Source organism: Buteo buteo, chromosome 23 (genome assembly GCF_964188355.1).
Source record: "Buteo buteo chromosome 23, bButBut1.hap1.1, whole genome shotgun sequence".
Lineage (NCBI taxonomy): Eukaryota > Metazoa > Chordata > Aves > Accipitriformes > Accipitridae > Buteo > Buteo buteo.
In genome coordinates, this window is record NC_134193.1 from 18,480,189 (window position 1) to 18,499,179 (window position 18,991).

The 18,991-nt window shown below is 51.4% G+C and overlaps 1 protein-coding gene across 2 annotated transcripts in view; it reads left to right on the plus strand.

The window, feature by feature from the left end:
* Positions 1–1,388: 1,388 nt before the first annotated feature.
* Positions 1,389–18,991, plus strand: part of NTNG2 (netrin G2) — a 54,800-nt gene continuing 37,197 nt past the window's right edge. For both annotated transcript variants that reach the window (XM_075055466.1, XM_075055467.1), the window contains exons 1-2: positions 1,389–1,460; positions 4,117–5,222. In XM_075055466.1, the coding sequence (XP_074911567.1) occupies positions 5,010–5,222 (213 nt within the window). In that variant the 5' untranslated portion in view covers positions 1,389–1,460; positions 4,117–5,009. The remainder of the gene's footprint in view (positions 1,461–4,116; positions 5,223–18,991) is intronic.

The following is an 18,991-nucleotide window of genomic DNA, read 5'->3' on the forward strand; positions in this document are numbered from 1 at the left end:
TTCCCAGAAGACCTCTAAATCACCTCCGCCCGGTCACAGGATGGATCGTGCGTTTTCCAGGGACTCTTAGATGGGAGAAGCCACTCGGAGACCTCAGAGCAATGGGCCAGAGGAAATCAAATAACAAAATACTAAGTCGATGAGATTGCAAACCACATGCAAGTTGGACAAGGCACTTTCTGGTTTCAAAATTATTGAATTCTTGGTTAGGAAGGAACAGTCAGTTTTTGGTCGTCGTGTGCACAGGGGACAGTGGGGACTCTTTGGTTTTCCTCCCCGCAAATGGACTATCATTTATCCACGTCCATGTCAAAAAACTTGTCGCTGCTTAGGAACGATCCTGTTTCCCAGCATCTGCCTGGTGCAGGAAAAACTTGGACCTTTACCTGCCACAGTTTTATCTGCCCTGTCCACCGCTGGAGCCTCCTCTGCCCCTCAGCATGAACGTGGGAGAGTTCCCCTACAGAAAGTCCCAGCAACACCTATAGCTCCTGCATCCCTGGGCTGGAAGGTGTTATCACACCTTACAGCCCTGCATGTTAATCCCCTGCCTTACCAAAGAAAAACTTGGTTTGGTTAAATCCCAAAGCACATTCCCACCATTATCAAAGCATTTCCCAGCCATCTGATTTCCCCATCTCCGAGTTCCTGCTTTGTTTATCCTATTAATTCCAACCACCCCCTCTTCCCCCACAACACACTCACGCAGCCTCATTTACAGCATCTTCGCCAGCAGAAGCCTCCCCAAAATATTCAGGGCACACCACCGAGAACTTACCCGTGTGGGGAAACCCTCGTGACTAGAGCTTTTTTTTTTTTTTCCTCCCTTGAGCGAGCATGATCTCATGATTTTTTAATTATTTTTTTATAAGCTCTTAAAGAAAAAAAAAGAAAAATAAAAACACCAAGGAGTGGCCCTCCTGGCCTGCCGTTATCTAACCGAAGCCGGCGGGCTCTGCCGGGACGGTGAGGATGCTGCAACCGCCGGGGCTGAAGGCTCCCCGCTCGTAGCCTCCTCTTCCTCGGGTGCTTTTCCTCCCTCCTTCCCTTCCTCCTCCCTCCCTTCCTCCCCCCTTCCCGGCTGGCATTTCCTCCCTGCACCTTTAAGAAGCACATTGCTCGCCGGTGGGATGGTGTGTGCTAAAGCTGCACAGAGGAAGTTACGCAGCCGGGATCAGGCACGGAGATAAAAGCTCCGATTGTGATTGAAAGTGAGAGCAAAAGGGATTTCAGCCTCGGCATTAACTTACGAGGGGAGCCGGGGATTGCACAAAGCTTCCCCGGCCATCTGCGCTTTGGGGGGCCGGCGGCGCAGAGGTTTGCCTGCCGGGCTGGGGGTGTTTTGGGGTGGTGGTATTTGGGGGGGGGGGGTGGTATTTGGGGGGTGGGGGGTGTGTGTTCCCCCCAGCCCCGAAGTTTACTGCTCTACCGGGAGCCCCGCACCGCAGAGCTCCCTCCCGGTAAGAACCTGCAGCGCCGAGCACCGGCCAGCGGGGGGGGGGGGGGGGGGGAACTCGGGGGGGCGGGGGGGGGCAGCTGCCTTGTACCCCCATCTCCCAAATACCAGCGTCTTCCCTCCGTACCTCCGAAGTTGCTCCGAGGTTCCCCCGGGGTGTCCCGATGTCTGGGTGTCCGTCCGTCCGTCCGTCCCCCCACCCCCCGGGAGCAGCACCGGCTCCCCCCAACGGGATGGATTTGATTTATTTTTTTTTTTTTTTCCCTTTTCGGAGTTTGCAGATGAAGGCTGGGAAGGCAGGGACGCTCGGGCACGGCTCTCCTCCCGCTTTGCCTACTTTTAACAGAGCCCTTGCAGTCTCTAAAAGTCCTTTAATGTAAAAGAAAAAGGGTGCGGGGGGGGGGGGGGGGGGCGAGCAGCATCGGTTTGCCTGCAAGCGCAAATGCCAGAGGGAGAGCAATGGATGTAAGTGAGATTTCCAGGTTGTTTTTTTTATGTTGGGTGCCCGCTGCTCCTTTGAGCTTTGCAACGTTCTCCGGAGGGTGCAGCCTCCTGGCACAGCGCAGGCAGAGCGGGTGGCTCCGAACTTTGCTTTTTTAAGGGTGGAGGGGAAAGGATGGTCAGCTTGGAGAAAAAGAGGGGGAAAAAACTCACGCTCGGTCAGTGGAGGGGTGGCAGAGCGGTTGGGGTTTGTTTTGAAGGCAACGCTTCTGAAAGAAAATTGAAAACTCCTTCAGTGAGTTTACTTTTTGCTCTTAATTGCAGAGCAGCTCAGTTGTTGCTCAGCGTTGTCCCTTTATTTCAATAGGGTGTTAATCCAATAATAATAATAAAAAAAAAAAAAGGAACCGGCTCAGTCGAGATACAATCTAATTCTGTGTTTTTAATACTCTGGCTATCAGTCCCCAGTGATTGCTGAGTACTCTTCAAAGAACACAAAGAGCATTGATTCTATTTGTTCCCATGAACTGCAGTTTCTTAATAATATCAGGTGAAGATTTATTTTCCAAGAATCAAAGCAAATCAAGCAGGGCAAAACCTTTAATTCCAAGAGTCTCTCTCCCCCCGTTTGCGGTGTGCTGGCTTATTTCAGAGCAACACTGTGCAACTATTTCTGCAAAGGGACTGTACCGGCTGAGTGTTGCACCGCCGACTTCGCAGGGAACCTGCACGCCTGGCTGATTGGCTGGCAGTAAATACGTTTTCCAGCAAATTTTTATTTCCCTGGGAATCTATGACATTTAGCCAGCATAACAAGACACTAATAGATATTATAGATCCTTTCTTCCTGGGTTTTTCCCCGACAGCCATTCAAGTGCAAAATACAATTGTTAAGGCTATGAAAATAGATCCATAAACTTAACAGCACTGGAGTCCTCATTAGAACTACCCTGCTTGTTTTCTACACAATGCTGGAGTCTCACGCTCTCCGCTTGTTATTAGGCACTTGGCCGTGACCAGTTTGATGTAATAATTAGGAACTGACTTGTTATAACTGAAAAGACAGCTCTGATGTCAGCGGGACTTACAAACACTGTGTCACACCGGTTTATTATTTTTACTACATTTACTCATAATGTAAAAATAGCAGCCAGCCTATTCTTTCTTTGGGAGTTTATTCAGGTCCAACGCAGCTATAATAGGCTGTTCTTTGAGAGCTGGCGATGAAGCATGAGAGAGAGCTTCTCTTTTTCTGGACTCATTCATCTCAATCAGCAATCCTTCAACCAAAAAGGGGGGAAAGGGAGATGGCAGCACAGCGATGTGAAGCCCCTGAACATGGATCGATGCCTCTGTTAACCTGGAGTTTCTGAGCTTTAGTAACTGAGCATTATGTGAAAGCAAACACTAAACATGCTGTTGAAGGAGACATCCCTAAATTGTGGAAGAAAAGTTGGGGAATCAAATAGAAAGGGAATATCCAGAGCTAAAATTCTGTTCTGGATATGTGCCTCCCACCTTCTCATATGAGATCTCTCTCTTGGATCTAATGCTGAGAGAGGGTTTGACTTTTTTTTTTTTTTCTTTCAATTCTTTGTCATTTTGTTTTGTAATTACTTAAGATTTTTATAGCTCTACTGGAAAGACAACAAAATTGCAGAAATGTTGCTCTAACCTGAAATGAATACTGGGAAGGTCATTGCTCTTTGTGTTACGTGAACCTTAAATGTTATTAGGACTTTAAATTGTTTTTTATTAAATGTTATTGTTCAGATAAATCATATGTGGGGATGCTGGACAATGTATCTGTCTCTCCAGCTGTCTTATTTATTTGCTTATCTTTTTAAGACTATCAATTTGTCTGTCTGTTCCTGCTCTGTCTGCATATTCTGTCTTCTAATGACCTATACCTCCTTCTTGATATTATTTGAAGACCCATTAGACCTCTTGCTGTCCAGCTGCTGTTACAAACCAGATACCTCAAATGGGGCAGCGCTCCTTCCCATCTCCCAAACAGCAGAAAAGCCATAAGCATCTTACTATGGATTTCCTTTTATTAAAGTTGTATATCTCCCTTTTACAAAAACCTGCCTTGTGGCTTGGGAAGCCCAGCTGAGGGCTGTGTCTCCTGGGGGACCCCTGTTCTTACAAGTCTTGTTACTCCAACTGCCCTCCCCCCCAACTTGCTCCCAGCTAATTTGTCTTTCAATTTGTTGCAGGTGCAGCCTGCTAATGAACTCTCCCTTTGCCCTGACCATGAAAGAGAGAGGAGACCTCACGTAGCAGCATGCCTTGCAGCTGAAGGCTTTGGGAACTTGATGCTCAGTTGCCAAAAGGCAGAGTCAGACAAATCCTCACCACCACTGCAAGAAGCAGAGGGAGAAGCAGCAAGACCAGCGCTGCTCCTGTCAACCCACTGACCACCCAGCATCTTGCTGGGACCGCTGTGGATCTTGCCACCCACCGTGTTTATGTTGACGCAACCACCCTTTGGGAGAAAGGAATTGTAGCTCCAAAGAGTCCCTCTTGTCAGCGTTGTACTGATGACCAGATGCTATATTTATTTCATGTATTAATGTTCAAAAGCCCCAATAATTATTTAAGGCAGACCACAGTTTAAGGCACTTTCCACGGCGACGCATTTGCGGCAGACAAGAAGGTTGAGGAAAACCTGATCCAGCACCATCTCACAGCCTCTCCAATTTGCTCCTATCAAATTTCATCAGCGACTCAGAACTTGATCTTTCTATTGATTGACTGGAGTCACCTCTAGATATTTTCATGCTGATTTGGAAGCCCTTTCATGCAACAAAAGGGGGGAAAAATGAGGTTAAGGAAGACTTTTGACCACTGATCAGCAACACTGGCCAAAACTTTCCCAATCAAGTGATTTGCAAAGTTGGCTTCTGTGCCGAGAGAAACTTTCCACATCCAAATACAGCGTGCAGAGTGGGATCATTCCTCTGATCATCTGGATCTCCTTCGACTGGATCATTTTTAGATGAGGAGTTTCCATGCTGATCCTGAGAGCAACCCCTAGCCCAGTAGCTGCCTTCCTCGGGACTCTCGGCACTGCCCTCGCCCAGGGATCCCGCACTTGGCCACAGCTGCCATGCTCTACCTGGTTGCTCTCCTCTTGCACTGTCTCCCCTTGGCCATGGGACAGTATGACATTTGCAAGTCCTGGGTGACCACGGACGATGGCCCATCATGGGAGTTTTATGCTTGTCAACCCAAGGCCATGCGGATGAAGGATTATGTGACGGTACGGGTGGATCCAGCAGGAATCACTTGTGGGGACCCGCCGGAGAGGTTCTGCACCCATGTAAGTGTTTCCCTCCTTATTTTGACGTGTTATAACAGACTCTGCTTGCAGGTGACCAGAGGCAGTGTCCTGCTGAGATGCCGTTATAAGGATATTTCGGTTCAGGGTGGCAACAGTTGCTGCTGCCTTGAGCTCTCGGTCTCCTGGTCTGCAAACTGGGGAGAAGGTGTCCTGCCCATCCCGGTGCTGCGCTGACGGGAGGTCAGCCCTAGAGCAGGGATGGTGCCGGCGCGCTAAGGGGAGCGCTGAGAAAGTCCCGGTCTGGGGTGGTAAAGTCTGGGTTTTTGGAAAAGCTCTGCCCCAGCGAGCACACACCCTAAGCTGCTCTGAGCAGGTCCCTCTGCTTGCTAAAAAGCGCGTGGGCTGTGTTCATCCCAAAAGACTGCGCCGGCACCGGGGTTTTCTCAGAGGTGGGTACATCGTCTCAGCGTGAGTAAGAGCGAGGGGCAGGGTGGTGGAGGCCAGCGTGGCCCCCCGCACACTGGCAGCTCAGGCAGGTGGTCTGACAGCCACAAATTTCACTGAAGTCCCTGAAAATGGGGTTCTCCCTATCTTCTAGCCTCCACACAAAAAGGCTCTGTGGACAGACACTTGCCCTTGTAGTTAAAAATCTTTAACTTATTTTCTCTTAAATATTAATCATTGCATTTCATTCCGTGCACCACAAAGCTCAGCAGGAACATTTGATTTATAATTCACAAGGCTTTACATTGTTAAAAAGAGTTCAGGGGTCAAAGCAAAGAGCAAAACACAATGGCTGTAATGTCCCCTCCCAAATGTCATCCACGAGCGGACAAAGCACGCATTTATGGCACAGGGACCAACCCAGCCCATGCTCACAGGGTTTCCACTGGGGTGAGCACTGGACAAGGAGTGTCTTCTAAAACAAGTGTGTTATTCTTCTATTGCCTATGAGAAGGGGAGTTCTCCCTCTAAATCTGTGAAGTCCCATTTTCTATTGCCAGCATTATCTAGGCTTGTATACCCCATGCCTCAGTTTGCCATTTGTGCATTACAAATGCCTAGAAAATACTCTGGGCCCAACCAGCTCAGGGCATGTCTTGAAAATCCAAGAGAAAAATGCTGCAATGATGCCAAAGGATGCCAAACATTTATGACCATCAGAACACGCTGCCAGTAGTTACCCAGTTCCCTCCAGCCTAAGGGGTCTCATCAGTACCAGGGAAGACATTTTCACTAATTCCAGAGAAGTAGCAGCTTTTCCTTGTAAAAGATCATTTGAAAAGAAAGATTAAGTCAAAGGTTGCAAATAAAACAGTTACCTATTGATAGGTCAGTCTGCATTTCCATTTATCTGCCTGGCTGCAGAAGGATTAAAAGGTGAACACCAGATTGCTTTCGGCTACATTCACTGCAGCTATTTGCAAACCCTTTCTGGCTAAGGATGCTCCAGACTTCAGCTCCTCTGACCTCCAAGGAAGCAAAAGACACAAACTGCAATCAGCTCTCTACATCTCCTGATTCAGTCAATACTGAGCTAAAATCTTTCTATTCTGGGCAGCAGCAGTATTTCCTCGTAGCGTACGCCTGCCATGTGCTGTAACACTTGCAAACACCGTGTACAGCCGTGAATGGGAGTTACACAAATGCAAAACATGGATTTGCCTTCCTGTCCCTGCCTCACCCCGGGGTGCGTGCCTGGCCCAGCTCTCATCTCCTGAAACAGAAACCAGCACTCACGGCAGCATCCCCAGCAATTCCCTGATGAAGAATCAAGCTAAGCACAGGAGTAATATATTGCAAGTTATTTGTTAGGTTTTGGGGGATAGGTTTATGAAATGCCGCCGTAGTCGTGGCCCTTTCTCCCGCATCTTAACACCAGCGCTGTCCTCTCCAGAGGATTAGAGAGTTTTAAAAATGAAGCAGATGAAGAGCAGCCCTGCTGAGGTGAGCGAGGAGCCCACCCAGCACTTAGTGCACAGAGTAGGAGATGGCTGCGGGAGAGCTCCAGGCTCCAGTCCAGCCTAAGGACTTGAGCGGCGTGTGCCAGGAGGCCATCAAGGTAAATTTTCACGGCCTCAGTCACAGAGAATGACACGTGGCCATTTACTGCTGAGCATCCCCTTATGGTCGGTAGAAAGTGGAATCAGCAAGAAATGGCCTTTCCATTGCCGGTCCTGGGTGGTGACTTGACACCTATTGACATGCAGAGAGAGGCGAGCGGAGCCCGCAGAGGATGCGAGCGGAGTTTTGCTCCCCCCGCGCAAAGGAAGCGCTGGACAAAAATCAATGTCGCTGCCCACCGATCGTTACAACCTCCGAGCCCCGGCCCTCGCTGCGAGAGGGAAGGGTTAGTGGCTCGCACGAACCCCGTGCAGCTCCTTGCCTGCCAACCTGCTCGGATGCCTTTTGGTGTCCTGTTCTCCTTTCTCTTCAGGTTTTAATTATTTTTATGTAACAGGTGGGTTCTCGTAGGAGCCTGGCTTTCCAGCAGAGAAGTTCTTACAGTGACTATATTGCTTTCTTAGGTGTCTTTCAAAACAGCAGGGTACTGTCCGTGCAGTTAAACTAAAGTTACTCAGAATTAAGCACAGCCCGGCAGGATGCCTGCCCTGCGCAGACAACTGAAATCAAAATTAAAGACACACAAACATCCCTTCATGCTTAAGGCAGCCAGACGAGAGGGAGCCGGAGGATGTCCCCGTGCGGGGCATCGCTGCGGGCAGGCAGAGGAGGAGAGTCCTGGTGAAAGTCAGGACCCTGTAAGACAGCGAGTGTTCCCTATGGGGCTGTACCGGTACCGGGGTGGCATTGCACAGCCTGCGGGATCGCACGCTACGGTTGTCACAACTTTGAGCAGCACTCGCAGAGTTCTGCAAAAGGAGGTGTCTGGGGGATTGCAGGAATTATTTGGATGACTGTCTTTTCTGTTTTACAGCAATTCTAGTCACATCTGGCTGCTCCCTTCTGGTTGGGAAGCGTTTTGCTGCTTATTACAGTTGGGGGTTTTGCTTTTTCCACAGTTTCTGAACCTTCTCCTATTCATGTCAATGCCTTCCTGGCAGGGTCACCTGAAAAATGAATTGTACTTTCCCTTCTGGCAGTGCAGGGGGAGCGGTGGGGGCAGAAAGACAGATGGATAAGTAAATAAAAGCCTGAATGAATCTAAAGGCGTGACTGCAGACTAATAGGGAACAGATCTTTTAACCAAGGATGTCGCGGGAAGGGTGAGACTTCAAAGATCACATCCAGGGCATGGCACGGAGCAGCTAAATGCAGATTTCAAATGAGTGGGGTTCGCAGGACAGGCACGACTGGGGAACAGCAAAGCTGTACGGGCTGCGTGGGGCAGAGGGGTGACGCAGCATTACTTTGCCATCCCACCCTCCCGGGGAGGAGGAGGAGGAGGAGGAGGAGGAGGAGGAGGAGGAGGATGGCACAGCTGGCAGGGTGCTCCCAGGTATTGAGATATTCTGAGATGCTGAAGCACTTCTTTGATACCGAGCAGGGACCTCTGAGAATTTCACTTTCAAGCGTCGGCGTTTTGCACACAGGATAAAATTATGCAGGTTTTGCGGTGGGCAATTTTACACACAGGGCGGACGGCGGGGAGAAAGCAAACACCAAAGCCCCTGCTCCAAATCGGTTTGCAGCTCCAGGGGTTTCCAAATCATTCTAGCAAAAGCAAGGAGAGGTGTCCGTAGGAGACCGCCTGCGAGCCAACAGCTATCACGGAATGGCTCGCTGCTCCTTGACACCCCGGTGAGAGCTCCCCGTACCCGGCCGGCGGCACAGGGAGCCCTTCCCCCCCCCCCCCAGAGGTGTCGAGACAGTATTTCTCGTTCAGACAACGCTCTTTGATGCAGGGCCGAGCTCTTAGCCCATATTGATGGGTCAGGGGTATTTTTATTTGGCGTCAGCATTGTTTCATCAGCTAATAGAGCTTGTTGATTTTGGCACGGGTACATGAAAGGAGAAGGCTTTATTTATTCATTACACATTCAGCCAAATTTGATGTTTAGTTTAATTCTTAGCTAAACTTTTCTGAATGACATGTGGTTATAAGGCTTGTACTAAAGAACTATTTCTCTTATTAGACTGGATGCTAAAATTGGAAATAGCAGACAAATTTCTGGGCACAGAAACCCTTTTCCCTACATTCTTAGCCCATCTCACATACAGCTCTACCCAACTATACCTTCATACCCCTGTTTACATGCAAGCAAAGGATTGTGGGTTTGGGGACGATTAAAAACAAAGTAAAAGTTTTTACAGTAAGAAGGAAAATAGAGTTACTTCAGAAATGCTCTCCCAAAAGCATTTTTAATGATGCAGCATGATCTGGTGGTTTAAGGATGGATTCATCCCTTCTGGTACCCTGAGCAGAGACAAAACCCACAGCCCTTCCCCAGCCCACGGGAGGTGCTGGTGCTGCCCCCGCGCCATGTTTCAGGTAGGAGAATTGGAGGGCAGAGCACGAGGGGTCCTCAGCCCTGTGACCGCCCCAGGGTTCAAGGGCAGCTTTTGGGCTGAGCAGAGCCCATATACAAGTCAAATGGAAAATCCTTTCCAAGAAAAGTGGATGTTCTCCCTCCTCCTCGAATAAATCAGCACTACCCGCTGTTGGTTGCAAACCCATCCTTGGCCTTAGCAGAGGGGTGGGAGTCAGAGCTCCCCTTCGCCCTTCCTTACGGGACCTATATGGCACTGGGGACAATTCCTTTGCCAAAATTCAGCAGCACAAATAATCCACACTCCCCTGTCAGATTGCCCATGACATCTCAGTCAGGGATGTGAGGATGGAAAGCCACGTCTTTCTTTTCACATCTGTAAAGTGCTAACAGCCCCTGCTCCCCCTTGAACCCTCCAGTACATTAACACCTGGAACATAGTCCCCTCTCCTTTGAGGAGAGCCTGGAAAAGGCAACTGCTGCCATTTCCATCCTGATGAAAGTTTCCCTAATCCACCTCTTGCGCCCGTCGCAGCATCACTTTCAAGCGTGGGAGAACGGGCTGGGGCCTTTCGGTTTTGTTCCCACCTTTAATCACTTCTCAGCACCAGGGTTGCTGCAGAGAATGCTATTTGAAGTCAAGATCAGCGACTCCTTGCCCTTGGGGCCAGACCCTTGGATTGCACGTTATTAGCTGCTCAGCAAATTACACACTACTCTCCTGCCACAGAGGCGACTCCGGAGTGTGGCAGGATCTCGGTGTTACAAAAGCAAAGGTTTTACAGAAAATGAAAGAATACAGTTCAGCTTTAAATTAGCGAGTGCTGAGCAAACGGGATTTCCCCTCAAAGTCCATAGCAATTTCCTTAAATGCCCAGTTCGGGATTCATCTGCTTGTAAAGTGGGATGCTGCTCCCCTAACAAGGATCATTTCCACTTGCTGATGGAAAGGACACAGCGATAAAAATCAAGCTGTCAAGTAGATTTAATTGGTACAGTGAGCAGAAAGTTTACCCCCCCCCTTGAATGAGATTGGGAAGAATAAACTGCTTTTAAGAAAAGCTTTGCTCTTCAAAGGGAACAGCATCCAGATGGGAAAAGCTGGAAAGAACTGACTCTGAAGACTTGCTGGGGAGCGTGGCCAGAGCTGGGAAAGCAGCTCTTACGCTCACTCATACACCAGCTCCACATATGAGTTTTCCACAAGCAACTTTTGAAGCTGAAGGGATTCAAGGAAGTCCTTCCTATTTATTTTTTTTTTAAATCCATATTGTAAGCAGATACGATCACCCATTAAACCTTAAAAGGAATTCTCCCTACAGACACCACGGCCCGAGTGGGAAGGAGCACTCTTCTACCACAAACTGGCTTCCATGAGTGAAAGTCCAGTTTTGACCTTAGTTGAGACCGATTACAGTTTCAGACCCCAAACAACCTTTTTACTGTCAGGATTTCGAGGCATGGGGCTTAGGCTGACCCAGCCCCACATCCCTGCCTTTTGTCCCACACGAGTGACAGCCCCGTCCCCGCTGTTCCCTCTCCGGCAGCGCTGCAAGCTGCGGAGCTGCAGTCGGTTGGACCAGTTCACTGATCCGTCTGAAAATCACCTCTGCAAAACGACTCAAACCGCTTCACTTTCCGCTCCTGCAGCAGCTGCAGGGCTGAGCGCTTGGCTGCAGCGCTGCATGCAGCAACAGTTGCATCGTCCGCAGCAGCGACAGGCGGCAAACTGCAGAAGTGGGGTTGCAAAATCAGGTACGGCACTGGACGGGCACCTCTCCCCCCACGGTTACGTGCTGGGGCAGCACAACGATGAGCAAGCAGTCCTGATGTCCTCAACGGGGACCATCCAAGCTCTGCACCTGGTTCACGCCATGGTTTTGGAGAAACCAAAGTGGAAACGTGCCCGAGCAGCACCAAAACCCCTGCCCACGGCACAAGCGGCTCAGCAGGATACAGAGTTTACAGTGACGCAGGGACGGCCGGGGGGGTCCTGAGGTTAATGAATTCCTCCTCTGACCTAGATGGTGAGCTCCATCAAGCGTGAGCAACAGCAGCTCAGCAATGCTTGGCTAGCAGAGCCCGAATTTCTGACTTGCTGGAGTTATTATGCACGTGGGCTGTTGCTGACCTGCTTAGTGGGAGTTCTCCGCTGAGATGGTGCGAGCACCGCTGCTGCTTCTGCCACCTTCTCGAAGGTGTCCGTCTCCCCAGGCACCCAGCCTGCAGTGCTGAATATGTCCCGGGTGTTACTGAGGCAGTTCAACACAGTACGCGGGTTCCTGTGCCAGAAAACACCAAAGGGGTTTTTTCCTCCACGGACTGCATAGCACTGCTCCGCGACCATCCAGGAGATGTCTTTGGGGAGAAGCTGATGCCTACAAAGCCCTGGCCAAAGACCCACTGGCAAGCAGCAGTGTGGACTTCCAGCCTTCGCCCCAGGCAGACGTGCCATCCCCCGCAGCCTCAGACGCGTCCCATGAGGTTCCCACAAGTCCCCCCGTCTTTCAAGCAGGGTCACCGGGATCCACAGAAGGTGCATGTTGCAGTGTTGACCCCCACTTGCCCTGCTCCACTGCCCCAACCTGCACTTGCTCCAGCGTTTGGCACCGATGCCTCTGCACATCTGCTCTGAGCTACGAGCAGGCAGGCTTAGCGAAACCTGTCGCTTTTCTCCATTTATCGGCTGTCCCCAAGCAGGCTCCGGTCTCAAGAGGGAACTGGCCAGGGCTGCTCATCCAGGAGATCTATGGGTGCAGGCACGCAGCAATGCAGAGCCACCAGGTCGGGTCTCATCCCAGCTGGCTCCCACTTCTCCCACTTGCTCACATCTGTGCAGAAGCCACTAACGCAGCAGCCTCCCCTCCCCGGAGCAACTCCAGCCCCATCCACCTCCCACAAGTCGCACGGGAAGGCGAGGACCGGCGTGCGATGAGAGCGGTGCGGTGATGGAGCAGGCAGCAGGGTCGCACATCCACGAGGAGTGCCAGGCGGCTCCAGCACCCACGTGCCCGTAGCTCAGGACCAGCACCCATTCTCAGGACCAGCACCCATTTTGCTGCACCCTCCAGTGTGGGCAATGGGTCTCTGCTCCCCTGGCGCTGAGCGCCGCGTGGATGCTACCGCTGCCGTGTCCCAGTCCTGTCCTCGGCACCTCCACATCCCTCTTGGGGAGAATATCCCAAAGGGAGAACTAGGACAGACTCAACTGGTTTTTGTTCCCAGCCAAAGGGTTTGCAAGGTCCCATCCCCTGGCCGAATCAGCTGCTTCAAGCTCCACGGTGCTGCCATTAAGGGGGTTTTGGGGAGCCCTCTAAAAGGAGAGGATCGCAGTCCTGCCCTCGGGGACAGCCAGGGCACGTTTCGGGCTGACTACAGCACGGTCCCGGCCACCAACAGGCACCTGCTGAATTGTTCCCCTAAAATAGAGCATAAAGCAGGCAAATACTTTGCATGCAGCAGCAAAACCAGACTGCTTGATGCGGCAGACACAGGAGCCCTGATCGGAGGGCAGGGGTGGGTGTGGGGGTATCCACCACCCAACCATGTTCTCCCCACAGAGGCTTTGGGGAAGATCTGCACCTCCAGTTGAGGACCACAGCAGAGCCTCCGCTCCTTCCCCTTTCCCACCCCCAGCCTCCGCGTCCTGCCCTCCCCCATTCAAACTATCAGGGCCTCTCTTACAGAATAAAATATTAATAGCAGCGTAGCAAGCCTCTCTGCAAAGGCTGCATGTATTGAGCTTACAAGGCGCACAAGCTTTTAGAGAGCAGGACACTTTTCCTACTTCCTAAGCATTTTCTTAGTCCTGAATCAATAATGGATTCGGAGCCCAGCACACAGGTCGCTGCTGTTGGGCTCCTGCTGGTAGGGGCTGCGTGAGGCTGCGGACGTGGATACATCTCTGTAGCAAGATGCAAGGGCTTAATAATCTGGCAGAGGAGAGATGGGGTAGGATCCAAGCAGCTTAATTTGTAGACAAGCTTCAGGGAAGTGCCCTGGGAAGAGCAAAGCTTGCAACTCTTGGGTACAGAAAGTCCAGTTTTGGAGACAAGCTAAAAAGCAGTCAATGGGATTAAAAGCCCGCGTCTTTGAACGCATGCCCACGGTTGCTGGCTGAGGGGTGTCTGGTTCATCAGCTTCTGATCTCGGCTCTAGGTAACCCCGTAATCCACAAATTTACAAAAGAAGCGGTTGCAGGGGTGCAGCCCCGGCGGGGAGGTGGGTGCGGAGGTGAGCCCAGGACGCCAGGAGGGATGGGGTTAGAGCAGCTCACCGGGGGATTAGCAGTTCACAAAGAAAGAGCTGCTCAAAAATTATTCCATGGGAGGCCGGGCTGCGGGTGATGCGTGTGTGTGCCCAGCACAGCCAAGATTATCTGCTTAGGAGTGGAATTTTCCGGGCGGTGTTAACCCCTGCGTTGCCCACAGATGGGCTGCGCACACGTCTTTTGGGACAAGGTGCTGGGCAGCAGATGCCGAGCTGCTGCCCAACCATCCCAGGGCTTTGGAAATGGAAGTGCTGCCCCAAGGTCACCCTGCAAACGGCATGCTCGGGGCCCTGCTTGGAGAGGTCACCTGTTGATTTCAGTCTGGAGGTTAAAATTCATTGTGGCACCAGATTTTTCTGACCGTTTCTGGCTTAGCCAGAGTGGGCGTGAAGGGATTTGCGTCTGTGCATGAGCAGTGCCGGCTGCGTTGCGAGGGTGGACAGGTAACTTGGGTCAGTCCTTGTGCGTGACGGGCAGTTTCTCCCTCCGGATCTTCCCTGTGCAGAGAGGATGCTGGATGTCAGCATCCTGCAGAGGTTGGATCATCTACGGTGCAAAGAGCAGTTCAGACCCTTTTCACGGACATACTAAGCAGACCGTGGGGAGAGTTTCAGAGACAGCGTGGGGTGAGAGCGGAGATTTCCTTCACCCTCATGGTTTGCTTTTACCGTCACATCAAGACTGGGTGAAGGAGCCACTACTTTGCCCAGCTGCAGGTGCCTGGGGGAGCTCAATCTTCAGAAAGGTGGAACCCCCAACACTCCCAGTGAAGCCCAGACCTGCTCCTGAAATCCCTCCCTGCCTCAGTTTCCCCACCTGGAGAAAGGACATTGCACTGCCACCACATGACCCTGTCTGGCAGTGATGCTTACCCATAGCTGGTGGAGAGAAGGGCACAATGCTGAGCTAGGATGAAATACAAACAAGATGCTTCTTGAATTCAGAAACAGGCTGGAGGGGAAGGGGAAGAGCAGCCGTGAGTAGGGGTTGAATCTCTTCTCCGGCGGAGAAACAGGCCCAAGGGAGCCCGAGAGCCTTGAACAAGCGGCACGCTGTTCGGTGAATGAGTATCTGCTTCAGGCCAAAGGAAAGAGGCAAAAAGCAAAGCAAAATGTCTCGCTGAGCGCGTCCCGGCGTGGGCTCACTAAGAGCCGTGCCGCGAAGCCGGCGGTGCCAGTTTCTGCTGACTCACGCTCTCCCGAATCCCGCACGCAGGCAAAGCGTGTCCTACCGCCCGTGCCGAGGGGTGACCTTGCTCTCGGACAACCTCTGATCCGGGAGGAAGGGGAAGGAAGCAGAGGAGCAATCAATCCCCCAAACCACGGCCCCAGGGGGGAGACGGAAAGAGTGACATTTGGCTGAGCCAGAATTAGCAGCAGATCTGTGGAGGGACCCCATTTCCACCCTATTAATAATTCATTCCAGCTCTGCCTTTACCTGCTCATAAACAGCAAACAGCTTGTTAGCGAGGATGGTTTTCTCTCCCTTTGCTGTCTCTGCCCTAATAAAAGCCCCTTGCAGATGGCTGGGGGGAGGGAGGAGGCGAGGGAAGGGCACACAAGCGAGCGAACCACCCCACCAGCCCACCCTGAGCTTCCCATTCCATCCCATCCCATCCCACCCCATCCCATCCCATTCCCGCAAGGCTCCCTGCCCCGGAGCCCGCTGCCTCCCACCCGGAGCTGCCTTTCCCCTGCAGAGGTGAAGCTGTGAAATAACCCCCTCACTGAACCACGGATGCCTTGCCAGAACCTGCCTACACACACAGGCCCTTTAAAAACATCTCTTTGGAGGGTTACCACGAAGAAAGAGGAGAGCGATGCCTGCGGGGTGTGCGGATGAGGGGGTTGCTGGAGCATTCCAGAGCACCCGAGTGGTTCTCACGAAGCAGCCGCGCAGGCAACCCCTGGGAAAACTATCTTCTACCATAGGAGACAGCTTCTGGATTATCTAAAATATAGAGAGCTTGACCAAAGTGGTATTTAAATAAAAAATAGAATAAAACAGAGCGTCTTGAAGAAAGCTATTAAGATTTCATTTCGAAAAGGCACATTTTGCACTCAGAGCACCCCCAGCGTCTCCACACTCCAATGCTGCAGCGCTTGGTCCCATCCAGGACCCTTCCCTGCAAGCCAACAAGCATCCCAAAATGGCGCAGGCAAAGCTGTTCCCGAGACATTTGCCGGCTTCAAGTCACGGCCACGCTGTGGAGAAAGCCCGCTTGGGCACCTGGGGACAGGGTAATTAGTGCAAGAGGAGCGGACCCCGGCCAGGCAGCTCCCCATGGCCTCCCCATGGCTCCCAGTATCCCCCCACATCCCCCGGAGCATCGAGCGAGGAGGGCACCGACCTTCACCCGGGCTCACGGAGAAGGGCCAGTGCGGGCTGTTTGGCTCAAGAGGGGCCTCGTATTTCTCCTCAATTATCTCCATGCTCCCAGCCGTCTCTACCGGTGAGTTATGCCACTTGCCAGCTGTTGGAAATAATCGCTGTAAATTAATTACGGTTGTTTCACCCCTCTGATCCCTCCCAGCCCATGAATAGAGTGAAAATTAATTGTCAGAGAATATTTCCAGTTCTCTGGGAGTCCCATCCTGGCCACTGGCAGGTTACGGTTTATGCCCTGAAGCATGAGATTTAATTACCCACAAATGTTATTTTTGATCATAAAATCACCTTGTCTTTTCATAAATCCAGATAGAGCAGTTGAACCCTCAGGTCAGAAGCAGCAAGAGTGAAAACACACTGTAATGACGTTAGGACGAGCCTGCGTTTTCTCCCGGGTAAAAGCAATTCTGTTCGGGACAGAGCATTGCATCCTGGAGCAGTTATTGGAAGAAAAACCAAGGAAGTTTCCCGAAACGCACATTGCTCGGTGTGGCCCTTGTCAAAAATTTGTATTGCAGAAAATAGATTTAACTCGGTATCAGTAGGGAGGATAAAGGCGGTTGTCACCAGGGCTAGGTTGGGGATGGCATCTTCCCCACTCAGCGGGTTATTTCCCGGTGCTGAATCATGGTGCTGGCAGGGACCAGAGTGAACCCACAGCTCGGCTGGGACGGGGACAGGGACTGAGATCCCTGCAAAGTCCAGGCAGAGCCAGGGAAGCCGGAGCAGGGGATGGAGGTGAAGCAAAGCCCCACGGCTCAGTGCTGGTGTGAATCGGGGGAAGTCGGCTGAGCATAAAGACGCAGGAAAGCAAATGCGCCGAGATGATCGTTTCAGCTTTATCCTTCAGCCTACTGAGCGAACGGATCCAACTTGGTGCTGGACAGGGAAAGGGAGGGGGAGAAAATAAAACTTAGGGGGGAATGTGTTCCAGAACACCTGCAGGAGAGGCAGGGATGGAGCAGGCTGGCCCTCGGTCCCCTCCGTGGGTTGGGGACCCCCATCTCCCATGGCCGTCAGTCCTCCCCGTGACGGACAGGTTGTTCAGAGAAGGGGAGGCTGCAGGACGCCCGCGGTGGCACCGGTCCATGGCAGGAACGTTAGCAGGGCAGGAGGGATCAGGTGCACGCGAGGATTTTGCCAATGCGGTTGTTTTGCAGGATCTGGAGGAAATTTGATACCAACTTAAGGACTTTGTTGCTGTGCAAGGCAGCGTGGGGACTTTGTGAACCTCGTCAGCTAACCTTTAAGTGGAAAATCAAAGGCAGGGTCGTAGGTGCCCCGCGAGAAGCAGAAGGGGTTTGGGATGCCCCCGAGAGCTCCTTAAGCATCATGGCTGGACAGGGTGGGTGCCAAGGAGGGACTTGTCCCCTCTTGGGTGGAGGTGGAGGTTCAGACCAAGGTTTCCTTGGCCACAAGCACTCCCGAGGAGGAGGGAGGGAGGTTTCTGTGCTGTCGCCTGCCTCACTGGAATCGCTGCAGCAACCACCCAACTCGCAGGCCAGCAAAACGCCGCTTCCGCACAGGGATGTTTTTCCCCAGAATTACTTGTGCTGCTCAGCAAAACTGGATGAAAACCTACAGAGAAGAGGGGCAGCACCATGCAAACCCTCCTCACCTACAGCGGTGGCGGTGCCGGCGGTGACAGCCCTACCAGGGCCAGGAGGGACAGCCTTCGGCCGACACCAGACCTTCTGTCTGCTCGAGGAGCCTGGTCACAAAGCAGATCTCTCATTTCTGAGTCTGCAGGAAGCTCCTTCTCATGTCGAGGGAGCCAGACCCAGCTCTTCAGGCTCTTTAGGCTATGGAGGGGGTGATAAAACAGCCCCTGGTCCCGACCATCGTCAGCACTTGCAGGAGAGCCTGGAAACACTCAAGGTCTGAGAGCTCTGTGGTTGGATTTGAGAGCCAGTTCTTGGGGAAAAAACACACTACAGAGGAAAGGACCCAAGAGAAACCCACACAACAGCATAGATCTTTGTGCCAAAGAAACGCATTTAACTTTTTTCCCCGTTTGATAAAAATCTTCCTATAAAATGCCAAAGATTTCCACCCCCACCCCGCCAAAAAATACAAAGTTTGGATTTCTGAAACTAGTCCAAGTTGATGAGACCTTGTCATTACTCTTACTAGGAGACTGACTGTAATTAAAAACAAGTTGGTCCCAAGGTGACCTAAGTTTTAGCGGAGGCGTTGGCTTAACACAATTCCATCAAGCAGAAGAGATCCCTGAAAGCAAAGCAACTCCAGGGGGGTTCCCTGGACCAATAGACCATTAAACAAATCACACTGGGTTATGAGAGCACAAACTTTCACATCATCTACTTATTTATCCTTGCTCAAATGTTGGGGTTTCTTTTCCCTTTAGTAGTACTAGTATTATTATCTTTATTATTTTTCTTCATTGTGCAGCTAGTGGTTGCAATTGCTTTCCAGCTTCCCTTTGGCAAGGAGATCTCCTAAAAGCTGCAGTTTTATTTCTGTGCAGCTTTCACCATTCACAACAGATGTCTAGTTTGTTTAAAATATTCAACAGCTTAATGATTAATCAAGTAATTTCACCTACAAAAATATATAATTTTATGCTATGAGGCTTAAAAATGGCATTATCTGCCAGGAAAAAAAAGCAAAACAACTTTGTGTGCTCATTAAGAGCCCTAGAAACCAGCTGGGCTTTGTAAAACCGGGGCCTTTTATTG